General features: G+C 51.2%; 1 protein-coding gene across 1 annotated transcript in view; it reads right to left on the bottom strand.

The window, feature by feature from the left end:
- SLC4A9 (solute carrier family 4 member 9) overlaps nucleotides 1–22,352 on the bottom strand; it is a 71,196-nt gene that overhangs the window by 5,663 nt on the left and 43,181 nt on the right. Inside the window, exons 14-20 of the mRNA XM_050962584.1 lie at nucleotides 21,273–21,386; nucleotides 16,616–16,777; nucleotides 8,486–8,664; nucleotides 7,277–7,349; nucleotides 6,342–6,410; nucleotides 2,313–2,486; nucleotides 1,093–1,248 (exon numbers count right to left, since the gene is read on the bottom strand). Of these exons, the coding sequence (XP_050818541.1) occupies nucleotides 1,093–1,248; nucleotides 2,313–2,486; nucleotides 6,342–6,410; nucleotides 7,277–7,349; nucleotides 8,486–8,664; nucleotides 16,616–16,777; nucleotides 21,273–21,386 (927 nt within the window). The remainder of the gene's footprint in view (nucleotides 1–1,092; nucleotides 1,249–2,312; nucleotides 2,487–6,341; nucleotides 6,411–7,276; nucleotides 7,350–8,485; nucleotides 8,665–16,615; nucleotides 16,778–21,272; nucleotides 21,387–22,352) is intronic.

The following is a 22,352-nucleotide window of genomic DNA, read 5'->3' as shown; positions in this document are numbered from 1 at the left end:
CGCTCCCCACCCCAGCTCACCTCTACTCCACTGTTGCCATCCCCCAAGTGTGCCACAACTCCCCTTCTCCCCCCTCCCTCCCTCCCAGGCTTACCGTGGAGGAGCAGAGGTGAGCTGGTGGGGTGGCAATTTTTTGAGGGCCTAGTGCGCCAAATTTGTTAATCCGCCACTGGACAAAGTACCTGAGTGGAGTGGGGCTGGGGACAGGCTGGGGAGCTCCAGCCTGGAAAGCCCCAGACTGTGGCCTAGCTTTGGGCTAAAAGGTACCGGGGGTTGCAGAGGGCAGCCCAGGGGTAGGCCAAGGCAGCAGGTCCAAACCCTCCTTGCCAGTGATGAGCAGGTGGATACTGCAGTCTGCCCCAGGGCGTGGGGCTAGATGATGACTGGCAGTAGCCTTATACTGAGGTGAGGTGGGAATAGTGGGTGGGGGTTCCTTGGGGAGGGGAGACCCTAAGACTGAGGGGTTACTGCCACGCGGCCGCACCCCAGGTAGAAGGGCACCAGAGTCCAGGAAGGGACACGGGGCCAGAGAACAGGTGGATCACTGGCCTGCAGAGGGCGCTCCTGGCTGGAAAAAGAGCTAATTCCCTGAGAGACCAGCAGGAGGCGACACAGGGGTGTGTCCACACATCTACAGGCCCCAAGGTTGGAATGGGCTCAAGGCAGCCTCTTGGGCACTGTTGCTAATTGGGGAAGCTACAGTCTCCATCCAAAGTCCCTCCCTCCCCTCAGATGCTCTGTACTGGAGCCCTCCTTAGACACACATTAGGATCACTCCTCTCCAAGGAGTCCCAGTGGAGAAGGAGCATCTCCTCCCTCTCCTCCCCCCACACGGTTGCTGCCTCCTCAGCAAGTCTGTTCACGCAGCCTGCCTCGCTGGGCCAGATGGAGGCCCCTGTGACAGGTGATCAGCTCTCTCTGCCTGGGCTGAGGCCGAAGGGGCAGCGTGCCCACGATGGTGCTTCTCCAGCAGGTGAGAGAGGCCAGTCCCCACTCCTGCCCACAACGAGGGGAATGCCTCCCTGCCCTCTGTGTGTGTATGTATCTGTGTAACAACATTTGGGGCAAACGGCTCTTTCCTGCCCCACTTACATCCTCGCTATCACTCTCCTCCTTCTCCTGGCTCCTCTGCAGTTTTTCTTCTTCCTCCTTCTTGTCTTTTTCTGGCATGATGTCATCCAGCCAGCTGAGGTCCTGCTGGGAGAAGATGCACTCCATCGCCTTCCGGATCCCCACCAGTGCCAGGAGCTGGGGCCAAACCAAAGGGTCAAGTAAACATCATGCAAAGGATGGGAACAATTAGTGACCCCAAAGGAGTGTAGTTCAGTGGTCACAGCGTGGGAGTCAGGACTCCTGAGTTCTATTCTGACTTTACCATTTACTTGCTGTAAGCCCTAAGGCAAGACCCAGTGCTGCTCAGTGCCTAAGTTCTCCCATCTGTAATATGGGGATAATATATTGCAAGGGTGCAAGGCTAAAGTAGTATTTAAGTGGAGCTTTTTTTTTTGAGGTCCTTGGATGCCAGCTGCTATATAGGTGCAAAATATTATTACTGAAGTGGCTCACATCCCCATCCAGTGTAGGATTGAGTCTTATGTCAGTTCACCCCAGGTCCCGAAGTCAGTGGCAACACTGTGACTTTAGTAGGAGCAGGAGCAGGCCCTAGATGCCTCCAGCAATGGAGATTCCACCCTTCAGGTCTGAAGCTTTCCAGACCAGGCCTGGTTACCACCTTCAGACAGCAGAGACATCCCAGCAGCCCACAGCTGCTATGTGAGAACATACAGCCAGCAGGGTCTCAGTCCCAGAGCTGGCATGGCATTGACAGTTCGTACTGCGATCTTGGACTGCACAGGAACCATTGTAGAGCACAGGTACAACCCACTCCAATCAGTAGGGAGGCCTCCAAGTTCCTGCAGCAGCTGGAGTTTCCAGATGCTCATCAAGGGCAGTTCTACACATAGGGCATCAGGCTGTTTGTCTGGGAAGCCAAGGCACATTGTAGGTCTCTCATATCCTGGGGTAGAGAGTGGGAGCTGATCCCTTTGGCAGCCCATTCTCTCGAGCAAGCCTGGAGGGCCTTGTCTAATGGGAATCGTGAGCACTTCATAGGAGGGGAGAGGGAGGAAGCCCAAGAGAGAGGATCTAGTGTTGTCCGAGGCCTGGGATTTGGCTATTTCTGGGCCATACCAAAGTGGGACCAGGGTGGGAGATGCAGATCAACAAGTGCTCCCCTTCCATGTAAGGAGAGAGCCACCCAACCTAGCAGGGCACAGTGAGCCTGTCACTGCCCAGATACAAGGACCTCCTACCATCACTGGGAAAATAATGGCAGCTACGGTTGACTTGAGGATCCACAGTGCAGCCAGGCAGAGCATCTGAATGAGGGTGAATAGGTGCACTCGGCGCAGGGGGACGTGGCGAAGGTACATGAAGTCAGGCTGGTGTTTGGCAGGCATCAGAAGGAGCTGGATTCTGTCCATGAACTGAAATGGAACAAGGGCAAACAGGTCACAAGGTGCCAAGTGGGTGAGCCCCTGGCCCAGCAATGAGACAGGACACTGAGGTTCCGAGGATATATTCTATGCTCATCTCGGGGATTTATTTCTGGTAAGGAGAGTCTGAGACCCTGAGGTCTGCAGATTGCAATCTGCCAGGCTTTGCTTTTCACACGCCAAACTCCAACCCCAACTTCCCGCTAAGGATTCTGGGTAAAGTAGTCCCACAGACATTTCCTATAGTAAGAGGGAACACTTTAGGAAAATTCTGCTGTGCTGATTAACATGCCATAAACCCCACTGAAGTCTACAGCAAGCTCAGATTGGAAATCTACCTGGGGAAAATCTTTCCCCAACAATATGCGGTGCTGCCAGCCCTAACTTGGGTCACGATTTCAAGCTTCTCTGTAAGGAAGAGGGGTTGATTTTTTTATTTTTTTTTAATGAAAACAGATTCTCTCTTAATTACATGTCTCCAGGAGTTTGGACTTTATGAAAAACACTGACTATCACAAGGCTTGCAATATAATCACAAGAGCTGGCAACACTGGACATACTGCAGTCTTCAGCTCCTGGCAGTCTAGTAGGAGTTCCATCCAACAGTCAGAAGCACACATCACAGGACAAAATTCTTCTTCTCTCTCTCTCTCTCAATTTCACTCACTTGCAGCAGTTCTGATTTACTTTCAGCTCTGCATGTGCGTGCGTGCCTGCATGTGTGTGTGTGTGAAAGAGAGAAAGAGACAGAAACAGAGAGGCAGGCTCTCGTGAACCACAGAGCTAGCCAAGGGGGCAAAATGGGATTGTGCCTGGAAGGGTTTTATCACAAAGGAAAAAGGACTCCCACTGTTTATATTTCCATTAGAAATCGACGTCTTATCAATCATTTTGTTCCGGGAAGGCTCCATGGCTGCCTGGAGAACTGGCAGGGTTCTGAAGTCACAGAGAGCGTGGAGGTGAACCCAGAGTGACTGAGAGAGGAAGGGATTTTTATTCAGACTGTTTACACTCCATTTTTGCTTGTTTTTGTTAACATTTGACTCAAACCCTTAGGCGAGAAGCTCTCTCTTGCGCGATTTCTCTCTCTCTCTTTAAGAGTCTGAACACCCTGCCCTTTCCGAGAAGGACTGAGAGAGCTCCAAGGCCACAGCACTGAGCTATCCAAGGAGACCTCCAGCAATACCAGGGAAGACGAGATAATACTCCGATGCTTTTCAAGTAATATTATAAAAAGCAAAACTAAACTAAAAATCCCCTCCCACCAAAACCCTTATCCTTCCAGCTGCCACTTCTCTGAGGCCTTATTATTCATCACAATGATGCAGAGAAGGGCTGAAACCTGACTTGTCTCATCCTTCGCCAGTCACCTCTAACCATACCATTTCCCAGAGCTGTCTCCTGTTATTTCAGCCCTCAGTTCAGTGAGCACAGAGGGGTTAATCATTACAGCAACTGCCCCGTTGGGCTAAGAGGAAAATGAAAAGACTCTGGAGACAGAGAGCCCCAGTTAAAAGCAAAGCGCCCTGGCACCAGCTCCTCCGTGCTGGCACTGTTTCTAGAGTGCTTGTGCTGGCAGCTTCTCGGCTCCAGCACAGCCTCTCCAGCGTGGTAGCACTGAGACCAGGCACTCGGATCAGTTTAGATGCTAGCTGAGTCTCTTTAGAGTTGGGACAGACAAACGAGGGCTAGGACAGGCCATTTGTAAAGGACTCTCTAAAGACCTTTCTCCAATATCTTTGCTGTAACATATGAGCCCTCGACAGACCCACCGCTAATAGGGAATACCTGATGGCAGGGGGGCAGAACAGTTTTATTGGCATGAGACCGGGATGCTGAAATCACAAGTGAGTTAGGCAGGTCATGCCAAACCAGAGCCAAGAAACCCTTTCTACCACCCCTACCCCGCCATCGGTCACAGGTGCTACAGACCAGCTATTTTCAGGGTGTTTTAGAGAGGGTGTATTTCTTTTATTTGTACAGTGAATCCATGGGTCCAACAGTGGGAGCTGGCTGTCTATGAACAAGGGGAATGTTAGATGCATCTAAACCTTGCCTAAAATAGCTTTTCTATAAATATTGTGATTTCAAGGACTGATATCTCAGACCCTTCCATGCTGTGTCCCCTATTAGAAAGCTGAGAACCTCCCCTTTCCAATCAGATAAACCTTCAGCTTCTAGCACTAACAGTTTGCAGAATGCCAGGCTTCCAACCTGGCACAGGTTCGGGATGGATATTTCCCATCCCATGCCTCAAGGTGGGGTCATTTTGGGGGAAAATGCCCCATTTAGGGAAAGAAAGAGAGATTTTGGGGGCAGGATCTTTTTCTACAGAAACAAACAAACAAAAAAACCATAGCAGTTTGAAATTGTCCAGAGGGTTGGAATATTGGCAATAGGGCAGTTGAGGCATTCAAAGGTGTAATATAAATGCCGTTTATTACATGCCTCTTTTAATATCACCTTTCCTCTAAGTGATAAAATCTATCCATCCATCCCTATTCACACCCCTCTACCCATCTTAGTGCGTGATGCCTATCCATGATAAATGCCAGCGTCTTGGGGCACATTTCTTAGGCATATGCCTTTGAGTGCCTTGCCTGCACTCTGCTCTCTAATCGATCTACATGGGACTCTTTCTAATGTTCCAGTGCCCCGTGCAGCTCCAACCAGCCTCCTTTTGTCAACCTGCCCCAGAAATTTGCCCTCCTCTCCCTCCAAATGTGGAATTTCCCCCTTGAAATCACACCACCCTAGGGCCCAGGAAAGGCAAAAGCCAGCCCTGCACCAGGAACAGCTTTTCTATGCTTATATAAGTCCCAGCTTTGCGCTCTGTTACTGTGCAGCACAGGGCTAGAAATGAGAGCTCAGTAGCACTAGGAATGGGGCCCAGCCCCTCTTCTTGACCTGACAGGCCCTGAGATACCAAACATTTTTGGCAAAGCCACCCAGAGGATTCAGAGGGCCTGGAGCAAAGCAATTTCGGGGGCCCTTTTCATTAAAAAAAAGTTGCAATACTATAGAATACTATATTCTCGTGGGGGCCCCTGTGGGGCCCGGGGCCTGGAGCAAATTGCCCCACTTGCCCCCCCACCCCGAGCAGCCCTGATTTTTAGTGACTTGTGTCACTTTTATTTTGTATTCCAGGTCATTGGGCCCTGAACAGTAGGACTCATGGACTCACAGTAACTAAGGAGACGTCTATGCTGCAAAACCAAAAAACCAAAAACCTGCAGCAGCAAGTCTCAGAACCTAGCTCAACTGACCCAGGGTGGTGGGGCTCATGCTATGGAGCTACAGATAGCAGTAAAGATGTTTCTCACACAGGCTGGAGACATGGCACTCAGATCCACACCCTTTGCTGGGTCTCAGAGCCCGGGCTCCAGCCCAGGCACCTGACACTGCTATTTTGAGCCCCGCAGCATGTGTCCAAGTCAGCTGACCCAGGCTCTGAGACTTGCTGCCATGGGATTTTTTTTTTGCTGTGTAGGCATACCCCAAAACACCCACCTTTATTGGTGAGAAGACACAGAAAATCACCCTAATTAAATTCTCTACAATAGGTTTTCTGTAACAGATGGGACACCTAGACAATACATGGGGTGGTGGGATAGGGGGTTTATCAGCATTTGTTTGGGATGACCTGCGCAATACATTTGTGATGTCACCCTCTCACCCCCCCCAAACATTAACAAGTTTATAAATAAGCCCTCAGGCCACAACGTATGGCTAGAGCTGGAACTGAGCAAAAATGTTACATCCCCTGAATTCAACCCACATATTGAGAACATTGAGAAACTGGTGCAGAAATGTCAAGGTGATTGACCTCTGTGGGTCTGTACTCACCTGGATACTGTTAAGTGCGGCCACGCCCATGTACAGAAAGACACCATACAACACAGGCATAGGGATATACTGGAGAAAACAAGTGAGAAGCATCAGCATGGTCAGATGTAGCTTTCCTTACAAAAACTTACGGAATGTAATCATTTTCCATAAGATCAATCTTTAAGTATGGCCGGCCCATTTGGTTGTTTCATTTCAGACACAGCAGTTTAGTTTTATGGTTATTGCTTAAGTTATAAGGAATTCAAACTTTGGATATATTCCTACGCAGAACACTTGGTTAAGATATCATTATGGTGGTAAAGACAGATTAGCTACTGCAGAAAACAACTTGCTAGAAAGTTGTGGGTATCAAAATCCAAATATTTGAAAACCAGGAAATTCTGCCGTGAGACAAAGTTTTCAAAGCACAAAAATTTGAAAGTCAGGAAATTTTGAATAAAGGTTCCACAAAGACCCTTAACTCTGCCCCCATACCCCCACTATACCCTGAATTGTCCATCTGATGACAAATCATAGGTAGGATCACTACGGTTTTGTTGTATTTTGTGGGTATGTCACCTCAGGCTGGAATTTACACCTCCCATTCCAAGTGTAGACATACCATAGTGGAGCAGTATAGAGTGGAGAGTGTATAGGGACTGTATGAGGAGGGTAAAATGTGACCGCGCTGTTGTCTCTTGATAAGCACAGGAATGGGGATGGTGGAGAGAGGTCTTTGGCCTGCATATGGAAAATAGGAGGTGAAGATGGCACAGGAGAGGGTGAATTGGAGGAGGAGCTGTGGCTGGAAGATGATGGGGGAGTGCAAGTCATCCATTACAATATGGGATGGTGAATGGTACTTTCTTGGGCTTAGATGAGTGAAAATTAATTGATAGTTCAATCTTTTCCCACTTCTATAATAATGACGTCAACAAAAAACGCTTTATTACCTTGAGAACCGGAGCCAAAAAAACCGACACTCCAGTGAGAATAAAGACCACCAGGCCAGTCAGTCTCTGCTCCCTGCAGATGAACACTCCTGCTGTTAGACACTTTGTATTTCATGTTTGAACCACCGCTCTTACCCGCCCCAATCTATGGCCAGAGATACAGAGCAGAACAGCCAGTGCACTGCTCCAATGCCGTACAAAGATGCCCTAGCTGCAAGTAGCCCTGCCTGTAGTATCCCCTAAGCCTCTGCTAATGCTCCATTTCCGGTTTGCCTCTAGGGCTAACTTGAATGTGAACAAAACAAGGAACTGCACACACAGCTGCTCCAAATGGAGCTGCAGGCATCATCTGGGAAGAGCTTGTGCAGAAGCCCCTGTTCTGCTTTGCTATTCTTCTCTGAACCAGGTGCTATGAAGCACCAGCCTTCACTTCCTTACCTCAGAGTCAAACCAGTCATTGCAAAAGGAGAAATGATGTATAAGAGTCAAGGAAAAAACTTCTGCCATCGCCCTAGACTTTTCCCTGTTGTTGGCTCCTGCAGCACAGTGACAACGGACTGTTTGGGAATTGTATGGGGTTACAAGCACCATATACGATGGCCTTATTGCACAGATAGCTGTGCCTTAGCATGGTGTGAAAACCGGTAACAAAAAATCCATGCACACTTAGTACTTGCTGTTGTAGCACAGTATATAGCTCTGCGCAGTGAGTAGAGAGCATCTACAGACCTTTCTAGTCAACACGAAACTCCCAGTTGACTGTCTACTAGACAGACAGATGGATCTGATTGTGTGCCCATCCATTCATTCGTTTTCTATACATCAGCCACACATCTGTTCCAAAATCCCAACCCGCAGCAGTGGCTGGTACCTGGTACTTTAGAGGAATGCAAAATTCCCCCGTAATGAAGCTGCCCAACTGTGAAGTGAGGAGCTGGGGAAGGGGAGCTTCTTTCCTTACTCGCATAGCACCCTGCACTCCAAAGCATGGAGTCAGGTTGGCTGGGAAGACAATTCTCAGAGCACTTCCAGCACCTGATCATCAGCAGAACACTTTTTCCCTTCGTTGTTTAGCGATTTCTACCAATAATAATCACCACAGAGCTCACTACAACTCAGCACTGGAATTCCAGGGTCAGCCTGGCCCTTGGAGAGCACGCCAGCTGCAACTGTCAAGGTGGTTTTGCTTAATGGGAGAGGGCACAATACCTGATTCCCAGGAACTTGGGCTGCTCTCCTGGTGCAGAAGTTGTACTCTCCTTTTTCAGGCTGTCCATGTGAGCCAGGGAGATGACGGTGGCAGACACATACCAGGGGAGACCAGTCACAGATGTGAGGATCATCAGAAGAGAAACACAGAATAAATCCAGGTGAAAACCTGCCCCTTTCTGGAATGAGAGACACATCAGTGCTCAGAGAGACATCAGCCTGCAGGGAATGGGGAACTAAGGGTTACAGCTTGTTTCCAATGGATCCTACTGGCTGGAGCAGGAGCTCTGTGCATGTAGCCAAGGGCCACTGCAGGGGAGTTGGGCTCTACGGAGGCACCTGAGCTGACAGACCCCGGCTAGAGGTTGGGAGTAGGACATTCTCAGTGAGGAACCCTTGACTCTGGGATTCGCTTCCTCCCTTGGGCTAACACAACCTTATTTTATCTTCAGCTCACACTGCCAGGCCTATCCTAAGACTTTTAACCATGGGATGGTCATGTGGGAAGGGTCTCATTTTTGCTGGTGGAAATTGCTGGGAGTTAGGTGCCCTGGGGGTTTTGCAAATCCCACTAGACACCTATCCACATCTTTAGGTGCCTAAATACCTTTAAAAATCACCAACCGATTAGGCAATCAGCTTGCTGTCTAGTGGACAATGATCCCTTGGTATATGTTTGGGGAAAAAAAGTTAACCTACAGGGAAATAATTAAACAATCTCCCCCTGCCCCCGCCCCCTGCCCCTGAAGCCAACTGGTTCGCAGTAATTCAATGAAAACAGAAGAAAATATATACAGTCAGGATCCTGTTAGTTCTTGATTGGCTCAAGGTGTAGGATGAGATCCAAACTCTGATCCAGTCAAAATGCATGTGCACCCTATATTCCAGTGACCAGTGTCTCTATATAACAAGTTAGCCACTATTAATGCTGTCTGTTGAGACTATTCATGGATGGTATATTTCTCTTCATGCTTTCTGGTTCTTTTTTGTTTCTGTTCATTGGTCTGTCTGAAAACTACAAAGGCTTATAAATAAAAATACTAGCATTGTAGAATGATGACCATAGTCACTGTGAAGACTTGAGCTGATAGAGTCTAATTATGTACCTAGTCCTCTTTCTGGTTAGCCTGTCATTTGTAATCAAATCCCAATATAATGCAAATGTATTCATTCTTCAGTAGGATTTGCTGTGGAACAATCATCCATAAAGCATGGATTGTTCACAAACTGTTCACCTCCTCTGCTCTAGTCACTATATTAGGTGGGTGGGGTTGGTTGCTTAAGTCACATTTTGTCCCTGATCCTGGCTGGATGTACTGAACAGGGGGCTAATGAATCATACATAATGTGCTCTCCACTACAAATTTACAGACAAAAAATCATTCATGCTAAAATTTGGGATTTTGGAACATTTTCACAGCTACCCAGCAGCAGCCCGACTCCTCGAGGATAAAGAATAATTACACACCTTGTGGTAACTGTGCTTCTTTGGGATATTTTGTCTGCTGTCCTATCTCGCAGCCACACTGAGGGCAATCCTGGTTAATGAAGGTGAGGGGGTATGACTCTGCATGGCTGCCTTGAAGATCTCAAATATGGGCATGTTGCTGAAATTCACAGAAGAGGCAGCCTAAGTGCTGGTGAATGAGCTTTGATACTCAGAGGAATATCCCCTCGATCATGTGAGAGCAGCCTGAATTGCACTGGGTGATCCATGTAGACACTCTCTTGGAAGAAATGGCTCCAGAAGCACAGCAGGGGAGACAGGACAAAGCCCTTCAGCCTATCCAGGCAATTTAGCAAAGCCCTTGAGACATCCAAGGTCTGAAGTTTTTTCTCTCCGAGGAAGCAGTGGGGCTTGCAGGTGAGGGAGAGAAAATGAATAGATTGAGTTAACTCAAAGTCCAGCCATCTTTGGGAATAAACTTGGGATGAGGACTCACCACCACCTGTGGAATGTGTGGAAGGAGGATGGGCGAGGAGAGCTCAGGGCTCACATGCTGGTGTGATGGCCATCTTGAGAGTATGGTGGTGTAGACAGATTTCAGAAAAAGGCTCAAATATGGGGCTCCATGAGACCAGAAAGGACAATATGGAGATCCCAGGTAGGTTGGAGCTCCCTGATTGGTGGATAAGTGTGAAGCAATCCTTTAAAAAACCTAGAAACAGTTGGATGGGAGAATACTGGGCCTGACTGGAAGAGAGGATGGCATGGCAAAATCACTGCAAAATGGACCTTCGTTGAACTGAATGCGAGTCCAGAGAATTCCAGGTACAGGACGTAATCAAAGATCTTGGGAACAGGGGGCTCCAATGCATCAAGGTTGTGCTGGGCTGCCCAAATTGAAAGCCTTCTCCACTTCGAGGAGCAGGTTTTCCTTGTGGAGGGCTTCCTGACGTGCAGTAGGACTTGTCATGGGAACAGTCAGTAGCACTTCACCAGCCAGCATCTTGGCCATCAGGTGTAATGAGTTTGGGTCTGGGTGAAGAATTTGATCTCAGCTCTGTGATATTATGTCTGGACGGTCTGGAAGTGCCATTGGAGGCTGTGTTGACATTCGGAGGTGAGATATCAGCCATAACTGCCTCAGCCAATCAGGATTGGTGTAGCTGTATCCTGACTGATTTTCCCTTTCCCCCTGGGTATCAGAGGGAGGGGTCAAAATGCATACATGAGACCTGGATCAGTGTCTTGCACACAGCCTGGGCTCATGCCTACTCTGGAGCAAAAGACTGGACACATCATGTTTTCTGTGGTGGAATTTCCTCACCGATGAAATCTCAGTCTGAGGATGGTGCTCTTCAGAGACCATAATTGTTTTAGCAGACAATCTGTCCCCAATTTGCTGTTGGCTGCTGGGAGACAAGAGCAATTGGAGTAATCCTAGGAAGTCAACGCCAAGTCCATAGTTTGAGTGCCTCTTGGCACAGTGGTGAGGAATGGGCAACTCCCCTCTTGTTTAGATAATATATTGCAAATGTGCTGTCTGTTGGGTTCTGTGTGCTGGAATTTCTTAAGGCTGGCAGGTATGCTTTGCAGGTTAACCTGATTGTCCTGTGTTCCAAGAGGTTTATATGCAGTCCAATCTCTTGCTGGGATCACACTCCCTGTATTTGGAGACGGTTCCAGTGAGCACTCCACCCTGTTCCCGATGTGATCTCTGATCAGTGTCTTTGGAGGACAGGCAGAGTAGGGTACTCTTCTCCACACATTCTGTGAGTCTGTCCATTATCCTAGTGATGGCAGGATATGAGCTGGGATCATGACATGCATGTCCATTTGATGTCTCATAGGGACACACTGACCTCAGCCAGTCCTGTAACAGGGATGGGTGAAGTTGGGCTAGTGGTGTCTCATGTGCAAAATGACATGTGGCCTAAAAGTTTGAGACAGCTTCTCAATGTAATTGACAGATGTATCTTGTTGTTGGATATTGTCTGTATAGACTGAAATCTTTCTTCTGGAAGATATGCCTTTGCCAATTTGATGAGAGCGCTTATGAAATCTATCCTCTGTGAAGGGTTGAGCGATTACTTTTTGTAGTTTACTATCAGGTCCAACTCCCTGAACAGGTCACAATCTATGTTTAGGGCTGTGGTAACATCCTGATGAGACCTGCCTTTGATCAGCCAATCATCTAGATATGGATAGACAAGAATGCCTTGTCTCCTTACATCTGTGACCACCACAGCCATGCATTTTGTGAAGACTCTCACTGTTAATGACATGGTATTGATAGTGGCTGGGCCTTACTGTGAAATGTGACCTTTTTATGGGCCAGATGGGTCCCGATACAGAAATTTGCATCCTGGAGTTCAAGTACCACAAACCAGTCTTGAGCCGTAAAAAGCCTGTAAGCAGGTGGTTTCCTTCAAGAGAACCTGGGTTCCTTTCTTGGAAAATAATCAGCAGGTTGTTACTGGAAGTATGTGAGTACTCTCTCTCTGGTCTGAGGTTAGAATCTGAAGGGCTTCCACCTCAAGGCGGGGGTATAGACACTTGTGCTGGTTTTAGGAGTCACAGCCTGGCTGACAGGGGCACTGATGACGTGGATTTTGAAGTGAAAGGGCCTGACTTGGAGCTGGATGTTCATTCTGCTGGGTGCCCCTCCTAGACTGCTCCAGAAGAAAAGGTTTTAGTCTCATGTCTCCTGGGTGTTTCTCCTTCTTGGCAAGAAAGACCAGCAGATAGAGCCGGTCAGGCATGGGGCGGGGGGCTCTCACCTAAACAAAATAAACAGCAGTTCTGCCTGGTAGGGGCAGGAATGGGACCATCCCAGGACTGGCAGGCTTTGAGTCTGCCATATGAGGTGGTAGTGGTGGCCAAAACAATAATAAAAACCCAAAAGTTCGAGGAAGGAAAGAATGTCATTTTAAGGGAATGAACCCTAAGTCATTGCACGACAAGAGAGCATGAAGGGGCAGCAGGTTTGGTTCCATCTTGCTGCCATGGGCTGTAAGCAGGAACTGAAGGATGGTGACGGTATTCTGTCAGCTGGCAGGGGGTAGGAAGACATGCACAGCACAGGTGTGCCCCAACAGACACTGCTATCCAGACTCCAGGCTCACATGTATGAAGCACATGCACAGTCTAGAACGGAATCCACATGGAGACATCCCCAAAGAACAAACACTATGCTCTGACCCCAGGAATCACAGGGAACTGAGCTCACTACTTTTTTCTGCCAAGTTATTCCCGAATCCATTTCTGCCACCATTCATCTGGCTCTAGGGGGTGAGTCTAGCCTGTGCCATGGCCTCTGGAGACTTCCTGCCGAATGCAGCAGGGCTTGTTTACTAAGGCCTACTTGTACCTAGTTCTGGCACTGCAGCTCATTTCTCCTTCTCTTTCTCAAAGCTAAGCTGGCTATTTCGCTCCAGCCTTCAGAACCAGGCAGGGAAGTCAGACTAACACAACAGCTGCTGCAGGGGTTTGTTCCAGGAAGGAAGGAGAGTGGGTATCTTCCTGCTGGTAACTCTTAGGAGATGCTTTCGGAGGGCAGCTGATATGATTCAGGGAGGTGAACAAGCACAGCAAGAGCAATTGGATAAGTCACAATCCCAGCTCAGCAGAACAAAACCAGGTGCATTCCCAGGCCCAATGAACCTGTTTGTCTTAGCACAAGGTCTGATGATTGGAGAAGGCTTTGTCCTTGGCTCTGAGTTTGTGCCTGTGTGAGCAGGTTAGGGAAAACCTCAGTACACCTCATGAGAAAAACAAGTGCCAGCCGGGCCCAGCCCTGGGTAAGGCGGGGCCAAGCGGCACAGCAGTGTCAGAGAGAAAGCTGGCACTCTCTCAACCAGACAGGTTCCTGCTAGTACGTTCAGCTGGGACGTCAGTGCCTGTGGCAAATGATGCCACAGGATGCTAGGGACAGACAGGCAGCTAAGCTAGGGAGACTAGGGGAGGAACACAAAGAAAAGGTCCCTTGCGGGCATCGTCTGAAGGGAGGCAGTGTGACCTAGTGTTCAGATCAGGACACTGGGAGGCTGGAGACTGACTGATTCACTGTGTAACTCTGGGCATGTCACTAGTTTCTCTGGACCTCACTTTTCCCAGCTTTAAAATGGAGCTGACAAAGCTGCCTGGCATTGGAGAAGCAGGCTGAGATCCTAGCATGAAAGGCTCCGGGGAAGCCCTTGTTTCCCTGGGTGATGGGAGGAGCTAGCCCTTGCTTTGCCAGGGGTCCTAGGGCTCAGAGGGATGTCATGTGGAGAGCACTGTGTTTAGAGGCCTCTGTGGATTTAGGGGCTTTGTTGTGACCCAAGCTAAGGGCTCGATCTTGGGAAGTGCTGAGTGACCTCATCTCCCAGTGACTTCAGGGCCAACTGAGAGTACTCAGCACCTTGCCAGAGACTGTGACCTCCTCACAGGATCAGTCCCTGAGTGGCTGACAGCCTCCATGAGGCAATTAGCTGGGAGAATTCCTGGCTCCCTCTCTTCTGACAAGGGGAGGGGGGAAGAAAGTGCCCCTCCCTCTGCCAGTGCATTGATTTTGCATAATACCTTTGTTTTCAAATGTCACCATGTCCCCAAATGCAGGGACAGGCATGCAGGGCCCAGCACTCCCCTGGGAGAGCCCTTCACCAGCCCACAGACAGCCCCCAGGTTGGATTTGGTTTTGCATTAGTCCAGATTATTCATGCTGATAGAAATTGGGCCGGGGAGCAGCTGCAACATACCCCTCCCCAGCTCTGCAGGCACCCATCCCCCTTCTGGGGCCTGGCTCGCTGAGGCAGAACTCCATTCAGAGACAGACCTCACTGTGCCCATCACTACACAATACCAGCAAGCTGCATCTCCTGTTAACATGGAGACCTGGCATTATCAGCCTTTCCTGTCTGATCCGCTTTAACCCAGGGGAGATGACCCCGTGATAATCCAGCCCTTCACACTGCATTGGACACCAATGCTTGGGAGACTAGCCTAGAGCAGGGCCCCTGCTCCCAATGCCTCCCCAGCCCTGCCCTCCGTGCATTAGGGCAAGGTTTCAGATCAGAGCCTGCAGGGAGCCCCCCCTACGGTGACCAGGTGTCTGGTTTTGGACTGGAATGGCTGGTTGAAAAGGGATCCTGGTGTCTCCAGTCAGCACCGCTGACCAGGCCGTTAAAAGTCCAGTTGGCGCGGGTCTGGCAGGCTCCCTACTTGGCTCCATGCAGCTCTCCGGAAGCGGTGAAATGTCCCTTGGCTCCTAGGCATAGGGGCAGCCACGGAGGCTCCATGTGCTGCCCCTGCCCTGCCCAAGCGCCAACTCTGCAGTTCGCATTGGCCGAGAACAGCGGCTAATGGGAGCTGCGGGGGCACCACCTGGAGGCAGAGGCAGTGTGCAGAGCCATCTGGTCACGCCTCCACGTAGGAGCCGAGGGACATGTCACCGCTTCCGTGGAGCCACCTGAGGTGAGCGCTGCCCAGAGCCTGCACCCTGAAACGCCTCCCACATCCCAACCACCAGCCCCAGCCTAGAGCCCCCACCTATGCCCTAAACCCCTCATTCCTCACCCCACCCCAGAGCCTGCACCGCCCACCGGAGCCCTCAACCCTTCCTGCACCACAGCCCCCTGCCCCAGCCCAGATTCCCCTCTCGTACCCTGAACCCCTCATTTCTGGCCCCACCCCAGAGCCCACACCCCCAGCCCAGAGCCCATACCGCCTCCCACACCGCAATCCCCTGCCTCAGCCTGGAGCCCCCTCCCACAGTCTGAAGCCCTTGGCCCCACTCCACTAGCCTGGAGCCCCCTCCTGCACCCCAAACCCCTCATCTGTGGCCCCACCTCAGAGCCTGCACCCCCGGCCAACACCTTCACCCCCCCCGGACCCCAACCCCCTGCACCAGCCCAGCAAAAATGAGCAAGTGAGGATGGGAGACAGCGAGCGACAGAGGGGGTGGATGGTGTGAGTGGGGCACTGAGCCTCGGAGAGGGGGCTAGACAAGGGTCAGGGCCATGCTGGGGCAGGGGCGGGGTAGGGGGCAGGGCAAGGGTGTTTGGGTTTGTGCAATTAGAAAGTTGGCAATCTGAGCCCCGCCCCTTAGAGCCCCTAGAACAGATGGGATTTAACCTACCGGCTGCCAATTTCTGGGCAGACACGACTGTTTCCCTGGAGCCCTGGGATTAAGGAAACCCGCAAGGTGTTGAACAGGGCACAAGCCTATGTGATTCTCTCTAATACAGCCCATTCTCCCATCTCCAGGTCAGCCTTCCCCGTGCCACCAGTCTCCTGCCATGCTCGGGCTGGCCTGCCCCGCATTGCCAGCCTCCCGCCATGTCCGGGCTGGCCTGCCCTGTACTGCCAGCCTCCTGCCATGCCCGGGCCAGCCTGTCCCACATCACCAGCCTCCCACCATGCCCAAATCCCCAGGACTGCCAATCTACTTTCATGCCCAGGCCGGCCTGCCCTGCACTGCCAGCCTCCCACCATCTCCAGGCAGGCCTGCCCCACACTGCCAGCCTCCCACCATGCCTGGGCCATCCTGTCCCACATTGCCAGCCTCCCACTATACCTAGATCCCCAGCACCTCCAGCCTCCCACCATCCCTGGGCCGGTCTGCCCTGCACTGCCAACCTCCCACTATACCCAGATCCCTACTGCCAGCCTCCTGCCATGCCCCGGCTGGCCTGCCCCACACTGACCTGGAGCCTGTATTCTTTGCGGTTGAGGATGACAGCGGTGATTTGCTGGTCCATGAAGATGAGGATGATGACCAGAACAGCAGGCACTGCGGAGAGCAGGCAAACCCACCAGGGGTTCACTCCCAAGGGAAACACGACCCAGCCTCTCTGGGAGTTTGTGGGCTGCACGGGGAGTGCAAGAGGTCAGATTGTACATTACAGCACCCTCCACTGCACTTACTAATGGGCAAAGAGCACTTTGGGCAACAGCCCATTGGGGTGGGCTGGGCTGGGCAGGTCAGACCACTGGCCCAGATGGTTCTCCACTAGGTCACCAGCAATGGCCAACAAACGATGCTTCAGAGCAAAGGGAACCCTCACTCCCCTCCCCCTGGCCATTGTACAATTTTGCATCTGTGGGAAAATGCTTCTCCTGACTAACTGGAATGGCGATCTGTGCTCTGCACCATGGCAGTGGCCAGGCCCCAAGAGGCAATAAGCAAGTCCCAAGCCGAGCCCTGGATGCTTGTGAACAATCCCATCTGTGCTCGCTCCTGGCCATGCTCCAGCTGATTAACGTTAACCAACAGCCACTGTTCCCTGTTATTGTGCAAGGGCATCAGTCTTGCCCCGAGAGATGGGGCCAGGCCTGTGCAGTCAGCTGCTCCTGTTGCACAGCACATGGGGAGGGATCCAGGCCATGGTTTCACATTGGTACCAACCTAACATTCAGAAATCATGAGTCAGGCCCACAAAAACTGATTTAAAATCATGAGATTTTTAGAAAATAATAAAAAAATGGGGGAACGCTTTTTCTTTGCCTGCTGGATTTAAAACTTTTGAGTCACATTTTCAAGCTTTTTTCTGCCACCACGAGGGCTAGCAACACTTATTTTTTTAAATGAAAGCTGAGATTGTCCTGTATTCACATGACACCAGGAGCTGGGGTTTGAAGAAAAGTACTAAATTTGCAATTGTGAGTGCTGGTAACACTAGTTTCATGGCAGCCTTTGTGGGCCTGGTTTTCACATCCCCATGGGCTGTCTGTCTAGTGAAGATGTCTGTCTGGCCGTGTGTTCATGCAAATCCAGGTCCATGTAGGTGCTTGCGTCAGTACACATACAAATCAGGCACAAATTTGTGCACACCTTTCTACATGTCTCCCTGGAGTCTGAAAACCAGGCCCAGTTGGGCAAATGCAATAGAGCTCTATATCCATGGTAAGAAGGTAGGTATGGAGAATCTAGAAAAAGATGACGAATGCGAAAAGTCCCAGTGCTTTAAAAATATGCAGGTAGAGAGAGCAGCGTGGGACAGTGGTTAGAGCAGGAGTGTGGGCGATATCTCCCCGTTCTCCATTCCCAGCTCGTCCACTGACAAAATACGATCTTAGGCATAATTCCACAGTGAAAGCATCTCTAAAATGGGGATAATAGGACCTTCTGGCTTCAGGAGTGCTGCATGTGCTTTAATTAAGAAATGCCCTTTGAGATCTATGGAGGGAAGCTGCCAGGGACCCTTATCATTACAGATGTCCTAATACACCCTGGCCTTCAGCCAAAACATGTCACAGCAGCCATTCTGCTCAGGCCAGGGTGCCTTGCCCTGCCCCTTTCAGGCCTGGCATTTCCCCCCACATTTGCCAGGTGGTACTTTGCCTCCAGCTTAGAGAACGGGCAAGTGGCTCCTTCATTAACCTGATGCACAATCTGCCTAACAGGGAGCTATGGGCCACCACAGAGCCTGCACACTAGCTCTGCAGCCTCTGCTAATTCCTTTGAACACCCAGGCCTGGGGGGGAGGGAACCCAAGCCCAGACTTGAGCTGGTGTCTCCTTCTTTGCTGTGTGCTGTGGCATCATTTGCATGATTACATGACTGTTTAGTTTGGGTCCAGTTGCTAAGCGGAGGTTATTTATAGATCAAGGGATTGGCTGGCGCTTCCCCCCTCCTCCTTCACAAGAAAGGAAGTCACCCTGCAGAGCTGGGCGGGGAGGGCAGTGTCAAGGTAAGGGGCTATAAAATCCCACAGTCCCTGAGTTTTCTGCAGATCCCTCTTGGCCCTGTAATGGCAGAGAGTGCTGAAAGGGAAAGAGCTGGATGGAAAACCCAGGGGCCAGATTGGTCTCGGGTGTCAGCCCAGAGGACTCAGCAGAGTTACTCCAGGGAGGAAGGTGGCCTAATGTAGGCAAAATTCTCCCTGCTCCACAGCATTGCACATTCTGGATCTGTTCCATACCCCCAGCTGTCAGGAGCCGACTTGAATGTGGGGGAACACACGAGGTGGGACGCAGCCCCGCACATTCCCCTCTGCACGGTTGGGGTGGAGGGCTGGAGAGCTGAGGGGTTACGGAGCCCCATGGCTCTGTCTTGCACAATGAGGTTTGAACAACCAGTGGGGGACTGAGGAGTGGGTCTGTGTGTCACCTTTAGGGGCAGTGTGGAAAAGCAGACCTGGAAAGAGAAGGGTTGCCACAGACTGGCCAGGCGAGGAAAGGAGGGGAAGAGAGAGGTCATAGAAAGCCATTATCATCCGGCGGCCTGTGACTTAGATGGACTTTTCAATGCCGTTGTGAGTGGAGAGCTCTCCGTGTGATGACACCACCACTGCAGCTTTCCCTGATTGCCCCCTGGCTGGACTAGCTCGGCAGGCCCAGGATTGGGAGGCGTGGGGCACGCTGGCATCTGGAGGGTGCTTGCCGGGCCATTGCCCATTTGTTCCATGGCTAACACAATGAGGTCAGTCCCCAGGGCTGTCAATCTGGCCCCTGTTCCTGCACTGCCCAGGTGTAGCTGATGCTGTGACTCAGAAGGTGTGACAGATTTATGTTACCAATTTGCCTGGGGCATCAGGTGACAAAGGGGGCATTGAGTTTGCAGCCAGGAAAGGCATGGTCACTCCAGGGGAAGTTCTCAGGCGCCGTTCCTTGTTCTCTTCCTTTCTTTGTGACCTCCGTGATGGGCTGGACAATTCTGGAGAGAGTTTCTGGCATCAGAGTATGGGGCCCTGTGACGGTGGATCCCTTACTTCCTACACTCCCAGTCTGCGGGGTACCCGTCTGAACTGGCCCTCTGGGAGGGGAGGTCAAGCAAAGGTCTCCCCTTCCTTTGGAGCTCCTCCTTACGCTCTGAGGGCTGCCTTGGCTTCCCAGACAGTCTGCAAGCTCTGCAGAGGAGTCTCAACAAGCTGTCCAGCCCTGTTGGCATGTTGGCTCCTGAGATCCAGCTGCTGAGCAGGTTCAAGGGCTCCTTGGTCCTGCTCTAGTTCTAGTGCTGAAGAAGATGAATCAAGACTGTAGGGTAGAGGGAATTAGACAGACAGGCCTTATAGCAGCTGGTCCCCCAGGGGCCCATCCAGACCCTGGAGCAGAGGGGGCAGGTCCAGAGCAGCACCGAACTGTGCAGCATGGAATCCCTTTCTTTTACAGTGAATGGAGTGGTGCCTAGATCCACAGAGTGGGGCCAGCAGCCGGGCTGGCGTCACACTCACCACCACCCGCAGTCTCGCTAGGGGCCTCACTCTCCATGGCCCATGCAGGATTCTCTGTTGAGCCTGCCAGCAAGGGGGACCGCTCGTGCCAGTTGCAATGGAGGAGTTTGTAGGGTGGATGGCTCACTAGATAAGGGACTCAGCTCAGGTCAGGATCAGATCACCATGATCAGAGGGTAACAGCTTCCAGCTGCTCCGATTCCAGCTGGGTGTGACGCTGTGAGGTAGTATGAAGGGGAACGCCTCATATTTCATTACCCGTCGCCTGAGCCCAGGGCTGGCCCGAGGCAGGGAGCCCATTGTAACAATGCCTGGAGACCATGGAGAGCAGGGATGAGGGATTTGGGGTGTGGCTCTGGCTGGCAGGCAGGATTACCAGTGAGGGGCGACATGGGACCCCAGGCAGCTGCATCACTCATCTTTGCCTGTGGGCACCAGTGCCTGAGCCATCCAGTCTCCCGACAACATGAGCCGTGCAGCACTTTCAGCGCCTGGGGTTGATCAGCAACAGGAATGATGTGTCCTTTACAGCAAGAACAGGTCAACCAAAAATGACGTAGGACTAATTAACTGCTCAGTGGTCTATGGACAGCCTACTGAGCAGCTTTGCTGGGCACGTACCTGTAGATCCCCAGCGTCAGCCTTGGGGCTGCGATCCAGGAATATGCTCTCCAGCTCGGGCCCAGAGAGAAACGGTGGAGGGCTTCTCACAGGAGCAAAGGCTCACAAATCTCACCCAGCCGAGGGATGAAAGGCAACATCATGGGAGCCCAAGGACTGCATCTGATCTGCGTGGAGCAGAGCAGAGTGCAGGCATCTCCACTGTCAATGTGGGGGGTGAGGCCTTTAGAAAATGCAGTTCCCAGTTTGCAATGCAGGCTGGCTACTGGGACCTGGATGCCCCTTTGCATGCTGGGGCCTACCACACACTGCACCCCTGAACTGGCAGTGAAGATGCACACAGGCAGCCCTGTCTACATGGGCTCTGCAAAAAGCCTCTATACCTGATGCATAGTTTGCATCAGAATCTAATGTAGGTGCCCCATGCACAGTTCCTTCCCCGCAAATCCATTATCACTGCCTATATACATCATCCCAGCTCCCCAAATTCCATCGCTTCTCCATCCATGAGCCCCCCTTCCCAGCAATTCCTCTGTTTTCCTCCTCTCATTACCCAGTCAGTTCTCACCTTGAACTCGCTGGGGACGATGAGCTTGGGGGTCTCTAGCCCCAGAATGGCATCAATCCCGCAGAAGATGAGGATGGCCAGGATGATGGAGAAGTCGCTCACTAGCTTCCTCAGCTAAGGGAGCAAAGAAAGCCATTGGGAGGGCGTTATCAGACACCCGCAGGTAGGGTGACCGGACCTCTCAATATTACAGGGACTGTCCTGCTGGTAGGGTATTTGTCTTATATATGCAACTACAGCCCTCCGTCCCCAGGGAAAAAGGTGTCCCACTTGCTATCTGGGACCCGATCTGAGCCATGCTGTGCTTTAAGCATGCTTAGTTGTTGTGCGCTCGGGGTGGGGGGGCAATCTGCACATCCCAGAGATACCCCTGGCCCTGTCCTCCAGAAACACCCCACAGTGAAAAGCAAGAGACATCGCACAACGAAGCCAGCACTTGCTCATGCTTTTATAAGAGATCTTGGTGATCCCCCTGCACTGGGATGGAGGGAATGCGGGAGATGAGGTAATAAGTGTTTTGAATGCCCTCTGCTGCTAGTTCTAATTGCACCTTAGAGACTAACATAAATTTGTTAGTCTCCAAGGTGCCACAAGGACTCCTCCTTTCTTTTTTTTTTTTTTTTTTTGCCAATACAGACTAACACTGCTATCCCTGAAACCTAGCTACGACCCTGCAGAAAGCTCACTAGGAAGCTGGGGGAGGTTATTTATGGAGAGTGTGGAATAAAGTCTGGTGGATCATGAGCAGCAAGGCCAAGGCTCTCTGCCTTTCCTTATAAAGCCAGTCTCCCACGCATGCCCAGTATAGCCCACCACAAGGGGAAGCCGCTAGCTTTGATTAGGGGGGGATAATTCTGGTGGATGCACTAAATTGCTCTTGGGCAGGGTGAAGGTGAAGCTGAGGCCCCAGCCCCAAAGAGGAACAGAGGAAGGTTAAATAGCACTTTTGCACTTCTTTCTTGTTGGGTGGGAGCTGGGAAGCCCAGTGTTACTGAGGAGGGCTCCCCAACTGTCCTTTGGGGTGGTGCTGACCCCATTCAGAACTGATGCCCTGAGTTCTATTCCCAGTGTGCCCCCCTA

This window comes from Gopherus flavomarginatus, chromosome 7 (assembly GCF_025201925.1).
Source record: "Gopherus flavomarginatus isolate rGopFla2 chromosome 7, rGopFla2.mat.asm, whole genome shotgun sequence".
NCBI lineage: Eukaryota > Metazoa > Chordata > Testudines > Testudinidae > Gopherus > Gopherus flavomarginatus.
This window is presented reverse-complemented; position numbering and strand designations above follow the sequence as displayed.